General features: G+C 43.4%; 1 protein-coding gene across 1 annotated transcript; it reads left to right on the forward strand.

Moving 5' to 3' along the window:
- The first annotated feature begins 13588 nt into the window (after positions 1 to 13588).
- Positions 13589 to 23611, forward strand: bcap31 (B cell receptor associated protein 31). The gene is made up of 8 exons (XM_061074724.1): positions 13589 to 13711; positions 15047 to 15139; positions 16054 to 16154; positions 16458 to 16602; positions 19606 to 19741; positions 21635 to 21761; positions 21913 to 22013; positions 22131 to 23611. Exons 2-8 carry the CDS (start codon positions 15048 to 15050, stop codon positions 22155 to 22157), a joined length of 729 nt encoding a protein of 242 aa, XP_060930707.1. The 5' UTR covers positions 13589 to 13711; position 15047; the 3' UTR covers positions 22158 to 23611.
- The last annotated feature ends 1202 nt before the right edge of the window (positions 23612 to 24813 follow it).

Genomic DNA, 24813 nt, shown 5'->3' on the forward strand with positions numbered 1-24813 from the left:
TGTTCAGGTTCGTTTTAGTTTCACATTGTAATTTAGGGACTAAAGAGTTTTGTCTAACATGTGTTCGTCCTGTCATCAGTCTGAGGATCTCACACCTGATCAGGAGGTTCAGAGCAAACTGAAAACTCTGCAGGTCGGAAAACACAACGTTTCAACCAGATGAACTTCTGTAAAACTCGCTGGATGAGTCTGTGTTTTATTCTGATCAGTGAGCTGTCTCCACCTCCAACTCCAGCCGTCAGTGACCCTCTGAATTATTAATATATTTAGATATCAACCTGATCCGAGCAAAGCAGAAAACAAAAAGGAGGAAGAAGATGAGAAAAACTGTTTAATTCTCTGTGGTTGGTTTTACACGGTGGCAGCAGCAACATGTGTGTGTGTTTGTCTCAGTCTTGTTTAAACACACACAGACACACACACATTGTAACGTCATTCATCTTTTAAACACACACAGCTGGGAGGAGGTAACAGAGACTGATGTGGCTGGCGGGAGGGTCCAATCCAGTCTAATTCCTGGAACAGCAAACAAAACATTGGATTGATACCTTTTTTTTAGCTGCAGTGTACGTCCATCACGCCCCCCCCGCGCCAACACAAACACACACAGATTTCAACATTCTCCAGCATTGACATATTTATTGATTGTTTTTAATTTAATTTTTTTAATTTATTTTTTATGAGTTCTATTTATTGTGGGAGGATGTACACACGTTTATCAGAGAGATCAACATCAGATGTTTACTACACACACACACACACACAATCATGTCATTATATATAACATGTAATATGAGCAGGTTTGGAAACGACCATTTACCATCGAAAGCTGAGACGTTAGTATCTAGTATTTATCTCAGGTTTCTTCTAAACGTTTAATCTTGTGTTGGAATGTGTTGTTTAATATTCCTGTTGTACCAAAGTGTTTTCTTTTTTAAATGATTAGTTTCAGTTAAATTCATTTTAACGTCTGCAGACGAATCTCGAGCCGTAATCTGAGTCGAGGTCGCTGGTCGTTTCCCTTCCTGTCCATGTTCACGTCCATCGATCGGTCTGATCGCTGAGGAGACGTTGGACAGATCGATCGATTTGAAAAACCCGTCGTCGCACTTTGTTCACGATCAGAACAGATCGTACGAATCGCTCGACTCCTCCGGCTCTGAATCCAGACGTGTTCTCCAGAGAGTCAGAGGGAGACGGGACGGAAACATCACAGAAACTGGGCTTTGTCATTTCAAACCAATGAAACTTTGTTTGGTTTGAAATGGATGATTTTCTAATTTCTCACTTGATATCAACAGGATATTAAGGATAATTGATTGATCTCTTATTGGTTGAATGGAAATCAGATCAATTCCCTTTTTCTACCCAATGGGAGATGATCAGAAATCCATTGAAGTGAGACGAGTTCAACCAGTGACTCAAATCAAAATCTCCCAAGCCCCTCCCACCCCTGCTGACTCCTGACTAACGATTGGTTGACTGACAGATGAGTCGAGCCGACAGCGAATCCCAGTGGGCGTCATTGTACCATAGAAACAGCGAATCACTGAACTCCCTGCCGACTTTAAACAGGGAGTCCGATGTCTTTATTGTACCATAATATGATTATTGTTATTATTACTATGATCATGATTATTATTATTCTGAGCAGGAGCTTCTCAGCTGCAGCGGGTTCGGGATCTAACGCGTTCAAATTAACTTTATCCGTACGCACTTTTCTGATTGTTAACAAACGCCAAACTCCCAGATCTCGCCAAGTCGCCCCCCCGCTCGGGTCCCGAGTCGCCGGCTGAGAAACGCTGCTCGAACAGGATCTGTGTCTTAGCTCATGATGGGATTGTTCATTCAGGCGTCAGGTCGCCGGCTTCGGGACGAGTCGAGACGATGAGTCTGCTGCGACGCCACAAACCGATGTCACTTTGTTCATCAACAAAACGCTAAATCAGTCAGAAACTGGTCATTGCGATAAATCCCATTCAATGTTAATGTGGAATTAGCTTCACGTGATTGGATTCCTCTAACAGCGACGCCCCCTCGGCCTCGGAGCTAATCACCGTACTGTCACTCCACGAGTCCTGGACGTCTCTGGTCCTTTTTGGAATCATGAAACTCGTTAGTCTCCCTGTGTTGAAACACTCACAGCTGTGATTGTAGTGACGTGGCAGCTCTCGTCCTCTCGACCTTCTCACGAAGCCGGTGACCCTCAGCGCCGCCGTTGATTCATCACTCAGCCTGAAAACCCAGAAAACACACATCGCCTTGATTCAGCGCTTTCCAGGATGTAGTCAGGGCCCATTTTTTTGATACCATTTGCCATTGCCTTGTTTTTATTTTTTTATTTTTGTTGAGTTACAATGTAATGATGATGATGAATCTTCATGTAATAGCCTGTGTCAGTTTTTATACCATTGCCATTGCCTTCTGCTGAGTTTGTATATTTGTGTGATTTCACTAAAGTGTAATGGAAAAGTTTGAATGTTTTATTGTGTTTTTTTATCGTTAGTTTGCTGCTGCTCAGTTCAAATGAGGAATAATCTATCTTTAAACATCGAATACTCACTATCAGAAATATGGCTTGGGTCGCTTAATCGATTATTTTCTAGATTAAAGGTGGAGTTAAAAATCCTGTAAAAATTATACCAACACCATCTATAAAAGGAGAAAAAAATTACAATTAAAAACTGCTGTCACCATTTCTTGGAGCTGTGAGGTCTTCAGTACATTTTTTCGTAACTTTAAAATATTCAAATCAATGTAATGAAGGTAAGCAGCTGATGTTTGTTTGACTCCTCGTACATCAGAAGATTTCTGCTCGTTTGTAAAGTGACTTTAGTTCCGTCTCCAGCTGCACCGCCAGCCATCAAACGCTGGCAAGGGTACAGACTAATTAATGGAGAACAATGATCCTAGGCTTTGCATGGCTTATCAACAGCGGCAACAAAGGAGCCGTTATCACAGGTTTTCATTATCAGGTCATAGACTTGATTAAAACAGCGACGTGTGGAGCAGCCGAGGGACCGAGGAGAAGCTCAGGACTTATGACAAAGTGTTAAATCTTTTCCCAGGTTCTTAATCAGCAGCTTCGAGAAACAAACTGAAACCGTAAACACGACTTCACTGACGTGTTTGTTCTGAGCTTCAGGTGAAGGTTTGAACCTGTGATTCAGGAGCAGCACGATCTCTTAATCCTCATTGTTCATTCAGCATCTGTGGATTAGACTGAACCTGCAGAGTTTAATCTCTATTGTATGGATTCAGAAGGATTCAGGTTGGATTTCCTTCCTGCCGCACGTCGTCTGTTCAACCACATTTCAAACGTTCTGCCGGATTCAGGTCTGAGACTCAGGAGGTCACTGAAGGTCACTGAAGGTCACTGTCATGGGACTTCAAGCATCATCCTGCAGGAAGTAGCTTTTGAAAGATGGTGAAAGAGACAAAGACAGCATGTCTTCACTTTCAACTATCCAGATGTATAAGACACCATCTTGCAGATTTAACGTAATTTGAAGTCAGAATTTGAGCAGAAGTGATCGGGGGGGGGGGGTTAGGGGGGGGGGATCAAGCTCTCACTCATACATCCTCCTGACCAATCATGAGTCAGTCTCATTTGTCAATCAAGGCTGCTGATCATCCATCGAAATAACTTAAAACCAAACTTATCAAACACATGAACACTTGAACACTTGTGATAAGAACTACTTACATTACATCTCTTTATAGTTTGGTCCATTTCCCACCTGATAACATGGAGAAGGCGGTTTATGACCAATACTGCAGCCAGCCATCAGGGGGCGATCGAGGTGATTTGGCTTCCATTTTGGTTTCCTTTCTGTCGTCCATCTTTATTTACAGTCTTTGGTAAGGAGGGTCAGTTCTCTAGGAGCAGCAGCTAGTGGCCATTAAAGGAACTGCAGCAGGAAGTACTGACTGTTGCTGATTGGTTCGGAGGCAGAAACAGGAAGTTTGTGTCTGGACCTCGTTAACGTGACGAGAAGCAGCCGAGACAAACGAGCTGCGTTCAGATTCAAGCTTTGATTTGATTACTGTGTGTGTGTGTGTGTGTGTGTGTGTGTGTGTGTGTGTGTGTGTGTGTGTGTGTGTGTGTGTGTGTGTGTGTGTGTGTGTGTGCACACAACCTGTAGATGCTGACTGGGCAGCTGGTTAACAGGCAGCCTGACTCAGGCCTTTACAAGCACACACACACACACACACACACACACACACACAGAGCCACTTTCCCAAATTAACCGTTAATCATAAACGGTAAAAAAACGATGAGTCATGAGTTTCCTCGTCTCTGCTGCTGCTGCCTCACACACACACACAGACACACACACACACACACACTCGTCTGTTGGTGGTCTGAGTTATAATTTCTTCCGTCAGCGAGTTTTATTTTTCTGCTGATGGTTTTGGACGTCGAGAGATTTTCAGATAAAAAATATTTTCGAGTGCAGTTTTATTCAGACACATTGTTGATTAAATTAAATTAATCAATTCTAATAATTCATCAATCTGACATCTGCACTGTGACAGTCTTGAAACGTTTATTCAACATATACTTACATTTTCTTTTGTTTGGTACATGGAGTCGCCCCCTGCTGGTCAGTACACACAATACAGGATTCAGGAACTTCTGCATTGGTTTCACTTTTTGGACCCAGTGTCTACGTCCATTTTTATAAAGAGTCTCTGGAAAAACAATGTGTTTCTTCCATGACCACTGAGTACTTCCTGGTGATGAATAATTTTTGCTCTACATTCCAACAACCTCTCAATTCCTGGAGACTTGTTTGAAAACGTTCGTCTCTGGTTCTGAGACCATTTCGGTTCAGTTCTGGTGGAAGCGTCTCGGACTCGTGTGACTCTGAGACTCTGGAGCTGAAGACTGAAGACGATCCTGCTTCATCCAGTCTGTTGGACTCATTGATCAGATTCAAGGTAATGATCGGTCTGGCTCATTAACTCTTAATTAGTGAGCTGTGGGTGAATGAGTCCCCTGCTGAACAGCTTTATAACATTAGAGTTGTGTTATCAGAGCGTGAGTCCGCAGGTCAGACCTGTTTCTGTTAATTACTCCACGATGAGCAGCTTTAACGACCTGACATGTAGAAATAGATTTAACTGTATCAGCAGTAAATGTTGCTCATGGCTCGATTCTCTTTTTATAACTTCCTGAGCTGGAGCTCTGCAGGATGTTAGACTCACAGTCGTCTTCTTCTGTGGCAATATGGAGATTCAGTGTTTATAGACGCTATTTGTTTTATTATTATTGTTGTAATTATTAGCCTTTATTTGATCATCTGACATCAGACGCCTTGACAAAACAAATCAGGTGCAGCCATCACATCGGAGAACTTAGTGTCATGTTCAATAATGTAGGACGACCCTCAGGGGATGTTATGAAAATTTAAAATGCTCCTTCGTATGAGAAAAGGTTCCACGCCCCTGGTGGAGGAGAATCTACGGTGGCTGGCAGGTGACATGAAAACATGAAAGTTCCTCCACAGAGACGATGTTTGTCCAACTCTGTAGAAACATGTGTTGCAACAAGACTCACTCACGAAAACAAGAGTCTGGCTGGATGTTTCTCTTTCATGTCGGTTCTTCCAGGACCCAGACGCCCGTCCCCTCAGAGACTAAGACCCAGTCCTAGTCTGGGGAGTCGTCTCTGTGTGAGTGTGGTATTAATAAATGATGGTTGTTATGGGAGGGGCCCATTAACTGCAAATGTTAGAGCAGGAGAGAGAAAAACACCAAACACACTCAGATAGAAGGTTTCTATTAGAGAGAGTCTTCAGGGAGATCAGAGGGCTCTCTGTCTGGCATCGCTGTTGCTATGGTTACTAATCTGGAGTTTTCCAGCCGCAGACACTTTTGAATAATGCCGGTTTTATTTTGAAAACCCCAGGGTCTTGTTTTAGTCTGGACCATAAACTTAGAATACAGATGGAAGACAGGAAACAATCATGGACGAGTTTGGTTGGATTCTCTTTACCGAGCTTCACTTTACGATCACTACTGCAAAGACTCTGACTGTTCATGACGTCATTGGCCCCCAGGAGGCAGCGTTTCTTATCTGGGATGTTTTGGCTTCATGTTTGGATGGAAGGAGGAAGTGGAGACGTGTCGTCCATCTTTATTTACTGAGGCTGATCTGGACGAATTGAAACTGAGACTTTTGTACACGATGGTGCAGAAGCCCACTTTCTCTTCCTCATTGGTTCTTGCCGGTCACGTGACTCGTCTGCCAGTGGGGGTGCAAAGCGTTGCGAACACTTTCAGTTGGTCACAGTTCCACGACACTTTTGTTGTGTAGCTCACATGTTCACTGGAAACATTTCAACACTCGGCTCATGTTGACGGACGGAAGACTTTGAGGCTTTGAAGTCCCCACAGGAGCCGGGAGATAACAGTCATCCAGGGATTAGACTGTACCCACCCCCCTCCCTCTGAGCCGCAGTTAATGAGGCTGTCGGTGTTTGTTAGAGAGATGAAAATATCCATAATCCCACAAGAGAAAATTAACCACCCCTCTCCAGAGATCGGAGCGAATGCAGAACTGTGTGAGATATTCATTGCAGGAAATGGCGCTCCTAATTATTTTTTATCACCATTTAATGACTTTTAAACTCATATTTACATTTTAAGATTCTTATTTAGGTGAAACAGAAGCCGGCACGTCTCCGTGGATCAGACTTCTCTCAGAGCTGGTTTCCATGGTCTAAATAACATTCACCCTCCAGGGATTAGACCAGACCGAGATGTCTTCATTACTGCTATTAAGGTCAAACTACACCGTGTCTAAGGAGGACAAGTGATCACCCAGAGAGTAGACCCTTCCCAGGACTAGCTATTCCTGTGAGATGCCCTTGTAGTTTATAGCCAGTTTTCAGGAAATAGACACTCCCCATCGAGCCGATCTATTCTCAGTTGGCATCTTTAAAGGGTAACAGGCGACGGTCGCCATGGAGCAATGGATCAAAGTAATGTCTTCTGCTCAGAGGATAAACCGACCAATCTCTCCCTCTCTCACACACACACACACACACACACACACGCACACAAACACACACACACATCCATGTCTCTCTATAGTTGTTAGGACACCCATTGACATAATGCCTTCCCTAAACCCTAACATTAAACATCACAACTAAATGCCTAACTCTGACCTAAACCTAGTTCTAATCCTAACCCTAAAACCAAGTCTTAACCCTCTCACACACACACACACAGACACACAAACAAACACACACACTCACACAAAAGACTGTGCTGACTCAGCCTCGCCATCATTCCTGTCCCATGTGGTTGCCATGGTGACTGCATCATGTGATCAATAGGAATGCCAAAGCAGATCAATTAAATCCTCGTCTGTTCTGCTTAATTGATTGATTAGAATGTCTAATGGACGCCATCCTTAACGAGCCATTAGCTAATTGGCCGGAGCTCCACTGTGTGTCTCCGTGTGTGTCTGAGTGTGTGTGTGTGTGCGTCTGAGTGTGTGTGTGTGTGTCTGTGTGTGTCTTTGTGTGTGTGTGTCTACGTGTGTGTGTGTGTGTCTGTGTGTCTGTGAGTGTGTGTGTGTCTGTGTGTGTCCGTGTGTCTGTGTCTGTGTGTGTGTGTGTTTGTGTGTGTGTGTGTCTCTGTGTGTGTGTGTGTCCTCTGCTACCATTCTTAAAAATGACATTAATATTCAACCAATCAATGATCAGAACTGAAAAAGGAAGGCGGGACGAAAGAGGAACACAACTCATTTGTTTCTACCTCCATCAAACTTTTAAATAACGCTGCTTGATGATGCTGGGATTTTGCGATATGGGGTTTTCTTATGGGATGGTGCAATATGTGCTACGTGCAATGTGTTTTTCTATGGGGTGTGTGCAAATTTTATATTTAGTTTAACATTTTATGGGCATTTTAATGTTGCGATTGAAAACTATGTAACTTGTTTTGTAAATATAGAAGCATATGTCCACAGCGTTTGAGTCCAAAACACATTTCCCTACAGGGATAATAAAGTAAATCGTATCAATCATCATGAACCTTTGAGCAGTGATCATCATGTTGCCTCACAGCACCAAGGTTCACGGTTTCAGTCCTGTCTGTGTGAAGTTCTTTCCGTGTTAGAACGGGTTAGAGTCTGAATGTGAAAGGTTGTCTCTGACCACCAGACCGACCAGGACGTCCTCACAATGTAGGTCTGCAGCACCAGGTCCCCACAAAAACACAGATACAAGAATCCACATGCTCATACAAACAAAGTGATTCGAGCCAACCTGAGAAACTCAGAGGAACAGTTTTGTCTGCGGGTGTTTGAACACAGCTTCATCAGCAGAAGGTTCAGCTCCCTGTCTGTAGTCCAGTGGGCCTGCTGCCACCAAATTAATGAGACTTTATGGGCAGCTGTCCCAGACTCACACACACACACACACACACACACACACACTCTCTCTCTATCTCACACACACACATACACACACGCCTTCTTCACATCGTTTCTTTACCTCATTGTGTGTCTGTGTTGTTTTATTGTTGCTGTTGCAGCTGATAAAACCACAGCTCACTGATGCTGAAAACAACAAGTGACATCATTTGATTGACACACAAAGTGAAAACAAATATTCAGACCTGACAGTTTATGACACAAAGTTTTCACCACACTGCAGATTTGTCCCCACACAATGAAATCCATTATCTGCGGTCTGGACATATTTGCATCATACTGCGGAAAAGTGATGATGCTAATTTGTATGTATTTATATTTTCTCATTTCAGATAAACAGGCGTGTTTGAGAGCAACACGACTTGTGTTGAGTTAAGATCATTAGATTGAAAAGTTGTACATGAATATTTACAGGAGACGATGAGCTGCAGTTCATTTCATTCTGATGAAAACATTTCAGCTACCGTATAGAACCTTGAGGGACTCCACAGGGAGTTGTGTTATTTTTAAAGTTACTCTGCATTCAACATGTAAAACTCAGATAGGATTAATAAAGATATTAGTTCTAACAGATCATTTATAACAGATCAGTTATAACAGATCAGTTATAACAGATTAGTTATAACAGATTAGTTATCAACATGTAGCAGAGCTGTTAATAAACGTCCACAGAGAAAGTGAACGTGACGAACGCAGGATTTATTTGTTCATTATTCGTATTTTAACTTAAATGTTTGTGTTTCATAAAGAATTTGGAAATATGACTGAGATCATATCTGACAGAGGAGGTGACATCATCGTACAGTGATACAGAGTGGTGAGGTCATACAGTAGATGATGGAGGCAGCCACTGTACCAACATAGAATATTCTATTACACTGTGTGTGTGTGTGAGTGTGTGTGTGTGTGTGTGTGTGTGTGTGTGTGTGTGTGTGTGTGTGTGTGTGTGTGTGTGTGTGTGTGTGTGTGTGTGTGTGTGTGTGTGTGTGTGTGTCCACTCAGCTCTCTCATCATTAATACATGTCCTCTCTCCCACTCAGAGTCTCTGACCTCGTCTCCTTCGGACACGTCTCAAGTCTCTTTAACAGGTTTTTCATGTTTTCACCTTCTCTAATAATTCAAACCTGCTCTGATGAAATCTGACTGAACATTATTTCTCTTCCCTCCGAGGATCAGAACTGTATTTTTCCAGGTTGCTGACACTGAAACCTGTGAGAGTGAAGCTGCTTAGAGCTGAGGCTTTATTTTACTGTAATTTTCTCCTTAAAAAACCTCTGATGGCCGATTGTCGGGAGCTGTAAGAAGGATATAAGATAAACCATTGGTAGAAGAGAATTATTAGGTTGCAAGTTACAGGTTTCTTCTTCTTCTTCTTTGCTTTTCTCTATCAGTTTTACTTTCCTCAGCGGCGATGGGCGTCATGTCGAGGTCACAGCTGGAGCACAAAGACGAATCAGTCCAGGAAGCTCAGCTGCTGATCAGGAGCGAGGTTTATCTCACGTAAGCAACACATAATTAGATTTACTAGCTAAATTAGCTAAATCAAAGCGTCTGGTCAGGATTAAGGTTAATCTAACATTAGCAATAATTTATTAGCTTTAGTGAAGTTAGCTAAGTTAGCTCAGTCCAAGCTGGTGATTAGCAGAAGGTTTATCTAACTTTAGCGTCACATTAATACCTGTTCGATAACATAGTGAAGTTGAAGAGTCACGTTTCTGTTTCGTTTCTAAAGTCGTAGAGAGCGACAAATAAAAAACATTAATATTTGGATTCATCTCTTTGCTCGACAAACTGTACGAGATGTTTCTAAATGACCTTGTTTCCATAACAAACTACTCTATTTAAACAGTTGGCAATTAAAATGCATCACACATAAAACATTATTATAATGGAGAGTTGTGGACACTGATGGAAAACAGACTTCAGTCTAATCCAGTTTACAGTAAACTGCAGAACAGAGTCAGTTAACCAATGACCTGCTTCACGCTGACTCGATTACAGACGATCATAATCGAGTCGTTCATATCTGCCAACAGCCGTGATTCTCAAGGGGGCGGGGTCTTACTGCTGGATAATTAAAACACCGACATTAGAGGGATTCTTAGTTATTTATCATATTTAATGTCACTGAAGATTCTCTCTCTGCGTCTGTTTATAAACAGTCTGTGGTTTTTACCCTGAACCACCCCCCCCCGGAGGCTGGAGGCGGGGCCAGGGAGGACGCCGGGGTTAAACCGCCTAGCAACACCCGGGCAGCTTCTGCATCATTTATGATTGGGTGTCAGCTGGTCACATGATGGCGTGAGTCATGTTTAATAAATGAAGTCCGGTCGCCTTTTTAAATAATCTGCTCCGACACAAGAGTCATATTTATTTCACACAGAAGCAGATTGAAAATGATTTAATGTGTCTGACGGCTTCATGCTTCACTCCTCTGACCCACAACACAACACAAACCTACAACACTCCACTGACCCACAGCAACAACACAACACTGACCCACAACACAAACCTAAAACACTCCACTGACCCACAACACTGACCCACAGCAACAACACAACACAACACAAACCTACAACACTCCACTGACCCACAACACAACACAGTGTAACATCTATTAATCTCTGCACCTGCAATTTAAAAAGACTCCATCTCTCTAAATTAAAACGTCAAACAGATTTGACTCTCACACATTTCAGATTTCCTGCCGGTGCTGATGATAAATAACTGACTGGTGATTGGTCGATATCGTGAACTTGTTCTGCTCATCGATTAGACGCCAGAGTTCGTATCTGAGATATTTCAGCTTTATTTCTGTACAAGGTGAAGAAGTGGAGATGTGTTGTGCGTCTGTGTTTTCAGTGGAAACTCGTCTGGACCTGTCAGTCTCTTCGAGAGTCATGTGACATGTGATGAACCAATCAGAGCAGCTGGATGTTCACTGGAGGATTTGAGAAAACACGTCTCTGCAGAGCAAACAATCAGAGAGTTGATCACCTGATTGATTGATTGATTGATTGATTGATCGATCTCCTGTCGTTCAGCTGCTCGTCAACTCCGTGATGATCAGCAGCGTTTTGGGCCTTTGGAGCAAAACTCTGTCTTGAGTATAGATTCAGTTAAACACACTTTAATATGAGGACATTTACAGTGTGTGACTGTGTGAGCAACACCCAGACCACACACAGACACACACACGGCTGAGACTCTTCTTCATCCCATCATCATCATCACTGCTCGTTCCTCCATCGCTTTCTATTTCATCCACCCAGATCTTTCATCTGTCCGTCAGCCTGCGTCCTTTCCTTTCATGGCTCCTCCATCTTTCTCTCCTCCAGTCTTTCTTTCTTTCATTCTTTCGTTCTTTCTCCTCATGGGTATATTTCCCTAATCGCTTTATCCATGCACCATGACTCAAACACACATACACACATGCACACACACACACACACCAGCAGAAGGACACATTACCCCCTGCATGAACCGACTCAGCTCTGCCAGGATCAGGGGGCTGCACAGCACTGATAACACACACACACACACACACACACACACACACACACACACATTGACACACACACACTCAGTCTGGTTTAATGTTGCAGATGATCGATGAGTCTGAATCTGGTTGTTGAACAGACGACAGTCAAACATGGCCGACAGTGAGAACTGAATGTCTTCAGCGTGTCGGGGGTCAGTCGATCAAACACAAACCTCAACTACACTGAGAGCAAAGTGCTGTCAGCGCCCTCTACAGGCTGCTAACTCCATTACAGCCAGACGATGTTTTACAGGATCAGTGTGGAGGATCTAGTGGCCTCTAGTGGTGAAGGTGCAGACTCACTTCTGTTTTCATGTTAACCACAGCGATCGTCTGCTCATCGGGTTCCAACAAAACAAAATCGATTCACTGCAAGAAAAACAGTCTCATCATTAAAACCACAGAGTGTGAATAAAGATGGACGACATGACAGCTCCCAGAAGTGAAGCCAAAGCCTCCTGATCACCCCCTGGTGGCTGGCTGCAGTACACGTAATACATCCTGCATCCTCCATCTTAGCCAAGGTTAAAGATTTCAGCTAATTTTAGCCATTTTTTTTTAGGAGAACGTTTTATGATCTGTTTTATTGTGTTTTTATTAGTCCTAAACAACTGATTTCCATATTTAGGTCAAGTTATGAAAACTGAACACACACGCACACACACACACAGGTAGAGCGTGTGCAGGACTAAATGAACCTGTTTGTTTTGTTATTTTTACATAACATCACAGACGATATTTAATGTCTAGTCGTTGCTGCTCTCATGATGAACAACCTGTTATTCAACAGAGGAACATAAGCCAATATTTATTTTGTGAAGAGGAACCGACAGAGAAAGAGAAGAGAGGTTTGGTCTGTGGAAAAACAGTCAGAGTGAGATGTCTTATTTTCCTACAATCTCGCCACCAACAAGTTTACCGCAGACAGTATCTCCCTCTGCTGGCCATCTGAGGGAACTGCGATAGATAATTAGATAGGTAGATAGATAGATAGATAGATAGATAGATAGATAGATAGATAGATAGATAGATAGATAGATAGATAGATAGATAGATAGATAGATAGATAGATAGATAGATAGATAGATAGATAGATAGATAGATAGATAGATAGATAGATAGATAGATAGATAGATAGATAGATAACATATACAGATCTAAGGGGATTATTTGCCAAACTTTTGTCATTATTTCATTATTTTTTATATTAGTAATAAATATATGACTTATATTTACATAATCTTTATGCCTAATAATATAACATTTATAATATAATGCATTAATTGTTGTAATTGCACAGCTGGACAACCAAATTTCGAATGAATGTTCTGTCTCCACCGTTAGGATTATGATTAAAGTTGTTATAATTATATTAATGCTATTTGCGTTGATTGGCATTTCACACAGACTTCAAGTGTTTTCATTTGATATTTTATTTATTTATTGAATCATTATATTTTGTATTTTAAATCAAATTCTGTATTTATTGTAAATCAACACTGTTAATGTCCGTGTCAATAAAGCTATTTCAATTCTGGGACCTTCACGTCACAGCCCCGCCTCGCTGTGTCCAATCACGTGTCGGGATGGGGATGAGGTGGCAGTAAACACCGGAAGCCGGACGTGTTTATAAGCAGCTGCTAAGCTAACAGGCTAACAGGCTAACTGACAGCGCTGGTTGAACTTTCCTCCGAGTCCGAGGCCGCAGAGTTTCTCAGGTGAGTCCGGACCTGTCGACCCTCGACCCGGGTCCTCACTGCGCCACAGCCCGCTGCAGCTAACATGCTAACTGCTGCTAGCAGGTTAGCTGGTCAGCGTGCCGAGCAGCGGCTGGTTCACGTTCAGTCTGAAACCGGAAGATTCTCCGGTAGAGTTCAGAACCGACCTGGCTCCAGCACATAGACGCAGCCCGGCACACAGAGGCGTGACGCTCCAGCAAATAGACAAGGCCTCAAACCAGCCTGATTCCAAGGGAAGCTCGTTTCTGATGTTTGCTAATTAGCAGCAAGTCACAGATCTACTGGGACCAGTGATCTCTACTGGGACCAGTACAGATCACTGGTCCCAGTAGATCCAGTGATCTACTGGAACCAGAGCTACTGGGACCAGTGATCTACTCTGATCCCAGTAGATCACTGGTCCCACATTCCAGCTGTGCCACTAAGAGAAGCAGATGTTAACTAGTGGGTGTGTAGCCTTCAGGAATTAGATTTATTCTCTGACTTCATAAATTTAATTTGAAAAGAAAAACTCAGCTGACACACCCCTGAACTCAGATGTAGTTCAATATTCACCAGAACGATAGATATTAAAATAATTCTAAATATATAATTGTTGATTTAAACACTAAAGTTAAACATTTTGAAGAGCAGCTAATCCACAGGGTTAAAGGTCACTTCACAGTTTCCTGTTAACTGTGTCATAAAGTTGTAGAGTCAAACGTGTTATTTTATTAATATAAGTAATACAAATAAAGACCTCTTCCGATGTGTGTAAGTTTGTTTGTGTGTTTGTTTTATCAAGATTACATATAAACAGAGATGGATTTCAATAGCAACACATCCAAATTTAATCCAGATTAACACGTAGACTGCATTCTGCTGAGTCACTGTTTGTTCGTTCTCACTCCCTCTTTCTCTGTTTAATCTCGTTTCACCTTTATTCTTCGGCTGCGTAAGAAACTCACGATCTTTCTCTAGCCACGCAGCTGCACAATCAACGTAGAAAACCCCAGAATCAGGAGTTAAATGTTCTCACAGACCAGTGCCCCCCCCACCCCCAGTGCTGTGTGGGTTTAATTCTGCTTTGAAGATTACACAGATTAAACATCATTGTTAGCATCGATGTCAAACAGGACGTCCACTAGAGGGCAGCACAGCTTCGAGCCACCTCAGAGAACTGGTGCATCAGCAGCCGTGTGGTCATTCTGCTTGTGGGCTCAAACAAAGTGGCCTCGCACGGTCCTCCACTTGTCCACCGCGTCCAGCCTCAGCCACGAATCCATCTGAGGTTCCAGGTCTTCTTCATGTCTCTGTTTGTCTCTGTCTGTCCAGGATGAGTCTTCAGTGGACGGCGGTCGCCACCTTCCTCTACGCAGAGGTCTTCTTCATCCTGCTGCTCTGCATCCCCTTCATCTCGCCCAAGAGGTCAGTGCTCGCCGGCGCCCCCTGCTGTTGTCTCTGGACATCACCAGAGAGGCTGCTTGGAGATCTCTGACAGAGAGGCTGCTGGGAGATCTCTGACAGAGGGGGAGGGTTAAATTAGATTTTGATCTAATGTTTTAAATTAAATTACATTTTTATTGCTGTGGATGTAACAACTGATGTTATCTCAGAATTAATCATGTTTACAAAAAACGCTTAAACTGAATTAGATTTGTTTTTTCATTTTAGCTTCATAAAAATAATGTGTGTGTGTGTGAATTATGTCAGAGTGTCCTCATGTACAGAGAGACGTGTGTGTGTGTGTCACAGCTGAAGAAGCTGATGGATTCACACAGTGAACACTGAGCTGCTCTGTGATCACGTTACAGTCACACAACTCCTGACTCGAATCTGATTAACTCAACACAGACTTCACTGATCAACTGACCTCAGTCCGTTGATCAGGATCGATTCGGTGACTCAGCGTTTCTGAACCCGGACACGATCTGATCTGAGCAGCTGAGGGAGGTTTTCAGGCTGAAGCTCTTTAACTACGACAGCAGATGTGATGTCACATTAATCTGCTGGTGGATTAAAGAAGCTTCTAACACGTAATGAACCTGATGATCGATTAATCTGCTGATTCGTCCCAAGATTTATTAACCGACAGATGTGACGAAGACGAGCAGTGAATCCTAACGTCTGAAGCTTTAACAGATAACTAAGAAAATGATGAATCAGCTAATTATCTCAGTCACTGCAGCTCCATCATGTTCACAGGTTCTTTTATTACACCGTCATTACAGCACTGTGTCCACTAGATGGAGGCAAATCTCCAGGTTCTCTGTTGTGTGTTTGTTTATTTTTAACTCTGGTTCATTCAGTTCTTCACTGCTCTGATGTTTGTGATCCTGCAGGTGGAGTAAGATCTTCAAGTCTCGTATCGTGCAGACCATCGCTCTGTATGGAAACACCTCGTTCATGGTGGCCATCGCCATCCTCGTCTTCCTGCTCATCGGTACGTATAACGAGAGACAACCTGTGAAGTGTTGAACATGTTTCAGACAACAATGTACAATAGAAGAATCAACACAAACTTATAAAACTCTAAGTATTTCATAATAAGCACAACAAAGGGACGTAAATAATATAAACAGCCCAAATAAAATCAAGAAAGTTGAATTAAATTAATTTTCAGAATGAATTTAAAAGACGACACTGACTCAGCAGCTTGTTTTTAAACGGTTTACTTTCTAATCATTGTTTCCTTTATCTGTTGCATTGTGGGATTGGTGTATTGTGTGTGTCTGTGTCTGTGCAGACGCGTTCCGTGAGGTCAGGAAGTACAGCGTCCCGGAGAAGGTCGACCTGACCAACAACCCCAACGCCGTCGAACACATTCACATGAAGCTGTTCAGAGCTCAGAGGAACGAGTACATCGCCGGCTTCGCCCTGCTGCTGTGCCTGTAAGACACACACACACACACAAACACACACACACACACACACACACACACGCACACACTGTAATACACACAGACACAAACCTTATAACACAGACTGAACACAAATACATCTCACATACACACACAGCTGCTCATTCCTTCCGTCCTACTGTAAAATTCCTCTGCATTTAGATCAGTCTGCATGTCACTGTGTGTGTTTGTGTGTGTTTGTGTGTTTCCAGTTGTACTTACTGTAAATCCTCCACGTATGAACATCTCTCTCGGTCTTTGATTGGCTGGCAGCTCACACAGGGTCGAACATGCTTTAATATGATTGGCGGCTGAGTTCTGTGACACGTGTGTAGTTATTGGACGCGGCCTGTTGTCGGGGGAACCCTGAGGTTACTGAGTGATCTAAGTTTCACCTGAAGTTTAGAGTCTGAGCTGTTTGAGTCGAGATCAGAAAACACTGATTTAAAAGTCTTATTGTAAAGTTAAAGGTCCGATAGGAACTGGAGGTTCATGAACTTTAGTAAAACAGGTAATCTTCACATCTGGGAATCTTGACCCGAAGGCATCGTTCTGGAATAAATGACAAACTAAAGTTGTGGTTTAATGAGCTGAACAACTTCCTGCCTCAGATGAGCCACGGGTATCAGAATAAAAGCACTAGTGATTCGGCTTTGATTGATTTTATTACGGCAGAACTTTACTGAACTAACAGTTAGAAGACGTTTCTATCAGCGAATGACCTTTGACCCCTTTAGTGTTAACCCTAACGACCGAATTTTAATTTACACGACTTTACGACATTTTGGAAATTCGACTCGTGATGTGCAAAGTCTGCAGAAGAGTGTGATTCAACTTTCCCTCAAAAAAGTAAGTCGTTATATAATACGCATTGAATCAGAAGATAAACTTCCCAACAACGAACAAACCGGTGGAAGTTTGCTGCCTGTAGGTGGCGTCAGCTGTTTGCTGCCTGTAGGTGGCGTCAGATGTTTGCTGCCTGTAGGTGGCGTCAGATGTTTGCTGCCTGTAGGTGGCAACAGCTGTTTGCTGCCTGTAGGTGGCGTTAGCAGTTTGCTGCCTGTAGGTGGCGTTAGCAGTTTGCTGCCTGTAGGTGGCGTTAGCAGTTTGCTGCCTGTAGGTGGCGTTAGCAGTTTGCTGCCTCTAGGTGGCGTTAGCAGTTTGCTGCCTGTAGGTGGCGTTAGCAGTTTGCTGCCTGTAGGTGGCGTCAGCAGTTTGCTGCCTGTAGGTGGCGTCAGATGTTTGCTGCCTGTAGGTGGCGTCAGATGTTTGCTGCCTGTAGGTGGCGTCAGATGTTTGCTGCCTGTAGGTGGCGTCAGATGTTTGCTGCCTGTAGGTGGCAACAGCTGTTTGCTGCCTGTAGGTGGCGTTAGCAGTTTGCTGCCTGTAGGTGGCGTTAGCAGTTTGCTGCCTGTAGGTGGCGTCAGCAGTTTGCTGCCTGTAGGTGGCGTCAGATGTTTGCTGCCTGTAGGTGGCGTCAGATGTTTGCTGCCTGTAGGTGGCGTCAGATGTTTGCTGCCTGTAGGTGGCGTCAGATGTTTGCTGCCTGTAGGTGGCAACAGCTGTTTGCTGCCTGTAGGTGGCGTTAGCAGTTTGCTGCCTGTAGGTGGCGTCAGCAGTTTGCTGCCTGTAGGTGGCGTCAGCTGTTTGCTGCCTGTAGGTGGCGCCAGCAGCTGGTGATGCTGCTGCGCGGCGTCCGTCTGGTCGCTCAGCAGCAGCTGCTCTGACTCACGGCAGCATGTGATGAAGCAGCTGCTCCAGCGTTTAGACCGAGCCCGACTGTGACTCAGGAATTTCCAGCCTCGGCCACGAAGGAAATATGTAGCACGGGTTTGTGGAAAGTCTGAAGCGCTGGCCGCTGATTGGATCGCTAACTGACGGCCATATTTGGATCTGAGAGCATAATCTCCCACAGACTTGATCTAATAAACTTAAGGTTGTTTCTGGAGTCTGATGTTTAGAGGAACCTTCAGAGCAGCAGCCTGAGAACTTCTCCCTCTGAGCTTTGAGCTCACACATCAATGATAGTCTTATATTTAAGCCAATAAATTAAAGGAAACATATTCTGCTCATATTTAGGGTCTTAATTTGAATTAGTGTTATTATTTGCAAATGTGTTAATGTTCAGTAACCACTTTCCTCAGACTGTTCACTGCTGCAGCTCCTCTTTCAGCCTCTGTCTCAAACAGATTCTGCGCAAAGCACGGAACCTCAGGATCCATAGTTGAGTGTTTATAAACCCATCGCTGCTGAACGCATCACACCTGACGTGCTCCTGTACGACCACCGCACACTTCACACTGCGTCCTTCATCCTCCAGACTCTGCTCGTCTTCCTCACTGATCTCAGACGACACTTCTGACATGATTCCTATGATTGATTCTTCTCAGTGGTCTCTGTGTGCCCTTCAGGGTCACATGGTTAAAATTCAACACTGCCGCTTTAATCCGATCCACCGACAGGTCGCCTATGGGAATGGGGGCAGTTATTCTGTACGTCTGCCCCCTACAGCGCTGCCCTCCCCCGACCTGACGCACCATCACATCCCCGTCTGTCAGCGCCACACACGTCCAGCAGGGAAATGTCAGGGGTAACTCAGTCTGTGTGTGAATCCCAGTGTCACATGGTAACTCTACTGTGGTGACTGGCTATATTAGGTTGTGTGTGATTTGTTTTAGCCTTTACAACAGATGGTCTGATTCACTGAAGAGAGAGAGAGAGACACACACACACACACACACACACACACACACACACACACACATGAAACAGCTTCAGTTAGTTTCAGGTGGTTTTTGTGGGGTTTTTGTTTAGCAGTTGTCAAAGTGCTACTGGTTCTGTACAATTAACTGTATATAAAGACGATCAGTGACTGTATATAACAGATTGATGAGACATCTTCACTTTTTCTAAAAGGCGCAGGCGTGATTAATTAAGTTTCGAACGCACTGACCCGTTGTGTGTGTTTGTGTGTGTGTTTGTTGTGTGTTGCAGGTTGCTGCGTCGGCTGGCCACTCTGCTCTCCCAGCAGGCTTCTCTCATGGCCTCCAACGAAGCCTTCAAGAAGCAGGCGGAGGGCGCCAGCAACGCCGCCAAGAAATACATGGAGGAGAATGAAGAGCTGCAGGAGGTGAGGCACACACACGCATGCACGTTTCATTGTGTAACTTTCAGTGTAAGACACTCACCAGTTGGGGGCAGCACTAATCTACAGCTGCTAAACTAAACCCCAAGTAAACAGTGGGGAGATTCACACAGGAACACAACGCTCTCATTCACAATGTGACACACACACTCTGTGGTAATCTGACCGGGGTTTGTTCGGGGTGAAGAGATCAGCGAGTGCTCCGCTGCTAAAAGGGGAAATTGCTTCATGTGCATATGACAAGCATTCACACACATGCTCTCACACATGCTCTCTCACACACTCACACACTCACACACTCACACACACACACACACACACACTCCGGCAGCATGGTGATTACCCGTGGTTCAGTTTCCAGGAAGATGTTTTGTTTTTCTAGGAGTTTTGGCAGCAGATTGAATAAATTTGAATTGAAATATTTTTGTTGTAAACTGATCTGCTGTTTGTTCAGTTTCACACTGAGACTTTTATCTGAGAGAACGACTTTTAAAATACACAAATTCATCACTGGTTCATCACTGGTTCATCACTGGTTCATCACTGGTTCATCACTGGTTCATCACACATCAGGTTAAGTGTTCAGTTGATTAATGAAGTTGTCACTGGTGAGGAGACGATAATTTAGTAAACACGTTTAATCATCAAAAATCATTTGCACTTCAGTTCACAGAGGGACAGTGAAAAGACCACGTTAGCTTTGACTTTCTGCAAACTGCTAACTGCTAGAAGCTAACTGCTAGAAGCTAACTGCTAGAAGCTAACTGCTAGAAGCTAACTGCTAGAAGCTAGCTGCTGTTGAGTGACTGCAGCTGTGTCCTTGGACCTTTAGACCGTGAAGGTCGAGATGCTCTGTTCTGAGGTGGATTTCCTACTTGCATCACCAGCTCGTTCTGCGTCTACTGTTGCATCGTTAGCTACTTTCAAGCTCAGAGAACCAACTCTAAACAAAGATGGACGACACGTCTGTGCCTCGTTCCACTTTAATTTATCTGTGTTGTTTTAACTCCATCTCCAAGTGTTTGGTGAGAACAGCTGAGCAGGAGCCGTTGTGGTTTCTTGTAAATCTGTGTTGAGCTCCATCAAACGCTCCAGATACAGAATCAGTTTCTTCTGATTTGCTCTGGGGACTTTTTTAATGATGTATTAAATCGTTTGGTTTCTGTGGCGTAAACGCTGGGATCCGAGTTGATGTTTGATGCTCTGACGTGTCGGTGAAGCTCCGTGAGTCTCAGTCCTCGTGCCGCCGGCTTCGGTTCACGCTGCAGTAAAATCTGTTTTTATGGCCGAGCGTCGAGTTAACGGCCTGAAGCTCAGCAGCTGCTTCACTCTGTCACTGAACCACTTTACAGCTCCTTAGACACATGTGCACGTCAGGAAAATAACTCTGTACATTAACTCAAGTACTGGACTAAAGTACAATTATAAAGTAACTCTTTTTTACTTGAGTAATTATTTCTTCCCATGTGAAAGTCGCTGCTGCATTTCATGGTTGGAAATGGTCGTTTTTAATGTAACACATTCTATTGATCATTTCAATTTCGTGTAATTTACTTGAAGTACTTTACCATCTAAGAGTTTTTATGCATCATTCATTTATTTCTTCAGTAGTGACACACACACACACAGAGGTTGTCCTAGGTGTTTTCTATGACACACACACACGTGATCTTTTTTCGTCAGTTTCCTCTTTTTAATTCTGTTTCCCTCCAGAAAGCAGAGTAAGATGTGAACTGATGGTTCATGAAGGAACTGAGTTTATTTCACTTCAGACACACACAGAGAAACGTTGTCTAACTTTCTGTTTGTGATCACTGCGTCGTCACTCATCGTCTTTATGAACAGAAACTGATCGTGTTGGTTTTTTCTGTCTCACAGAAACTGCGTAATGCTGGAGTGGAGGTGCCGGAGGCCGGGAAGAAGGGAGCAGGACCACAGGAGGAGAACAAGAACCTGAAAGAGGAGGTGAAGACTCTGAAGGAGGAGAGAGACGCCAGCAAGAAAGGTGAGAGATCCTGTACTAACATCGAGTGTTGGGCTCGGGATGTTTTATCTCTGAGTGTCCTCACGGAGCTAGAAGTACAAACGTGTGTGTCTGTGTGTGTGTGTGTGTGTCTGTGTGTGTGATCTCTGAACTTCTCTGTCATTGTTTCCAGCTCTGCAGAAGTCGGACAGTGACGTTCGAGCGATGAAGAAACAGGCAGAGAACCTGACAGTGGAATACGACAGACTGCTGGAGGAGCATAGCAAGCTGCTGGTAACACAGACACACACACACACACACACACACACTGAGCACAGCGACACACACACACTGAGCAAAGACACACACACACAAGATCAGTGTTTTTAATGCCCTGTTCTCTGTCTGCAGGCGACCAGCGACAAGAAGTCAGACTGAGGAGGAGAAACAGTTTCCAGCTTCTCTCATCTTCATCTTCATCACCTTCGACGTCCACAGCTTCTGTTTCCACCTCGACGTCCTGCGCAGCGGTGTGATGTCACTTCCTCTCTGGCTGTGATTGCTTCATTAGCCTGTTCAAGCTTTTTCGGAAGATAAAAAAAACTCTTCACTTGTGTTTCTGTTGGACTTTCTGATTTTGTTTCTTGTTCACAGATTTTTTTGTTTTCTGTCAGTTAAGCGGTTTGTCCGTCTGAAACAATCGGATCTGATAATTTCCTGTTTCCTGCTGACGAGTTTTCATTCCAAAATAAAAGCTCCAATGGTTTTATAAAAACATTCGTCTGGCGTCTCGGACGAATGTTTTTCACATTCCCGGTTAAAAGTGTCCAAACAGAAACCATCTTCAGACTCGGCTCAGAAATCACCTGGTGAATGTCGGGTTGTGAATTTATCCTGAATGTTTTTTTTTCTGATTTGAATGAAATTCCCTGAACTCTGACAAATCAAGTCTCGAAGTTCGTTGCTGTGACGACCAACATGGGGTCAAAGGTTGCGTCTCTTTAAAGAAGTGAAACTTTTCATCTTCTGACTCTTGAGTGTTTACTTTTCTTGTTGGTTCAGCCTCAGTTTTTTTTCTTTGCTTTGCTCTGGCTCCGCCCACACTGATGTGTTGTAATTTTAAATCTCATCACTGTTGCTATGGTTATGCCTTCCGTCCACAAGACTCAGAGTTTTCCAGCCTGTGAATCAGTGACTTGTGTAAACGCTGCTGGTCTCGTTTCAGTTTGAAAACTCTGGGTTTGTGATTTAGTCTGAACGGAAACTTTAGTAAACGAAGACGTCCAGGTTCTCTTCCTGATTGGTTCCCGTCAGTCACATGACTCGACTACGAGCGGTGAATACAAAACGTTTCTAACACTTCCAGTCAGTAACAGTTCCACCTCGTTAAAACCCTGCTCTCACTCGGTAACCAAGCAACCAACTGTTTACGTCACATGACCAGTGGACATGAATGAAATGAAAACTTGTCAGTGTGGGCGGAGCCGTGTTCTGACGACACAAGATCATTTTGTTTCACACTTTAAACTTTAAAACCTTGTTTGATGTTTGTTCTGTTGGTGGAGGAAGAATCACACGATGTTTGTATCGAAAGAAAACTTCTGCTCAGCCGAATGTGAACGATTGCGTGAAAAGGCTCAAACCAAACATGATCAGCGTCTGTTTTCAAAGATGGCCGACACAGGCTCTCAGTTGTTAATAATGACTTAAAGACCAAACCCATCAGAAACAGGAACATGCACATATGTAACTTCCTGTTGTCTTTACTCACAGCCGCTGGTTTCCTGTGACCTGATGTGAAACTGTTGATCTGTATGTGAAAGTTCATGTGAGGTTCATGGATCATGTGTCAACTTCCTGTTTGATACGAAATAAACTGTCGACTCAGTGGATTACAGGATCTCCTCTGTTTCTTTAACTCGTCTCTGAAACGTCCCAGTAAGAGTTTAGTTTCTCTAAATGACATCACTGAGATCTTCTGTTATTACTGATGTTCAGTGAACAGACTCCAGAGTCTCCTTTGTTAAAGAGCAGTTGAATGTCTTATTGAATAATCAATAACGTGATTTGATTGGCTGATGACTTTCCTGCAAAGTTTCTCTGAACTTATACTAAATATAACACAAGCTAAAGAAGCACAATGCATTTCATCAGCATGAGATTCTTGTTTGGTGCATGTCCCATCTGCTAACATGGAGGAGGATAATGTATGATCATCACTGCAGCCGGACACCAGGGGGCGATGAAGATAGTTTGACTCCACGTTGGCGCTGCAGTGTCGTACTTCTGTATTTACAGTCTGTGGTGAAACAAACCGTTTGGGTTAAAATCTGAATTAAAAACTTCACTGAGAATCTGGTGTTGAAATAAATGCGTCATATTTATTTAGAAACAACTTCTCTATTCATGTTTTGCTCGTAAGTAGCGTGAAGACGTCCAGTGAAACTCTGACGTGACTTCAGGACCGAACATGGTTCCTCTTCTTTCTGTCTAAACTTAGCGTCACAGCTCTTCTTCCTCTCGTCTTCATAAAGCAACTGTTGGTCTCAACATCCGTTTGGTTTGGAACCAGTTTGATCCAGAGCCTCTGCAGCGTCTCACCAGATCAGCTTTCACCCCCCCCCAACAGCCTGTGTCTCAAACCGCTGACAGGACAGCGTCTGCTTTCAGCCTCGAGTATTTCTGTCTTCTGCTTCTTGGAAGTTCATACTTTCAAAACTTCAGGCTGCACAGAACCATCACAGAACCATAACAGAAACATTAGGGAACCAACAGAGAACCATCACAGAACTCTATTGATCCAGGTGTTATATATGTCTTCATAAATTTATATATCTATACATTTATAAATTCCTTCATTTGTGATAACATCTCAACACTAAAATTAATCCATCTATACACTGAGTTAACCCCGCCCACCTAATCAACATAAGTGTAGAAAACAAAAACAGATTTTTCAACACAAACTATATTTATTTTTCCATTTATGTGCTTATTTATTTATGTCCTTCATAATATGAAAAGATTTAGATTTAACTTTGAAGTTTTTTCTGAGTTTCATGTTTTCTCATCAACATCCCACGTCCCAAACAAC

Source organism: Limanda limanda, chromosome 7 (genome assembly GCF_963576545.1).
Source record: "Limanda limanda chromosome 7, fLimLim1.1, whole genome shotgun sequence".
NCBI classification, from domain to species: domain Eukaryota; kingdom Metazoa; phylum Chordata; class Actinopteri; order Pleuronectiformes; family Pleuronectidae; genus Limanda; species Limanda limanda.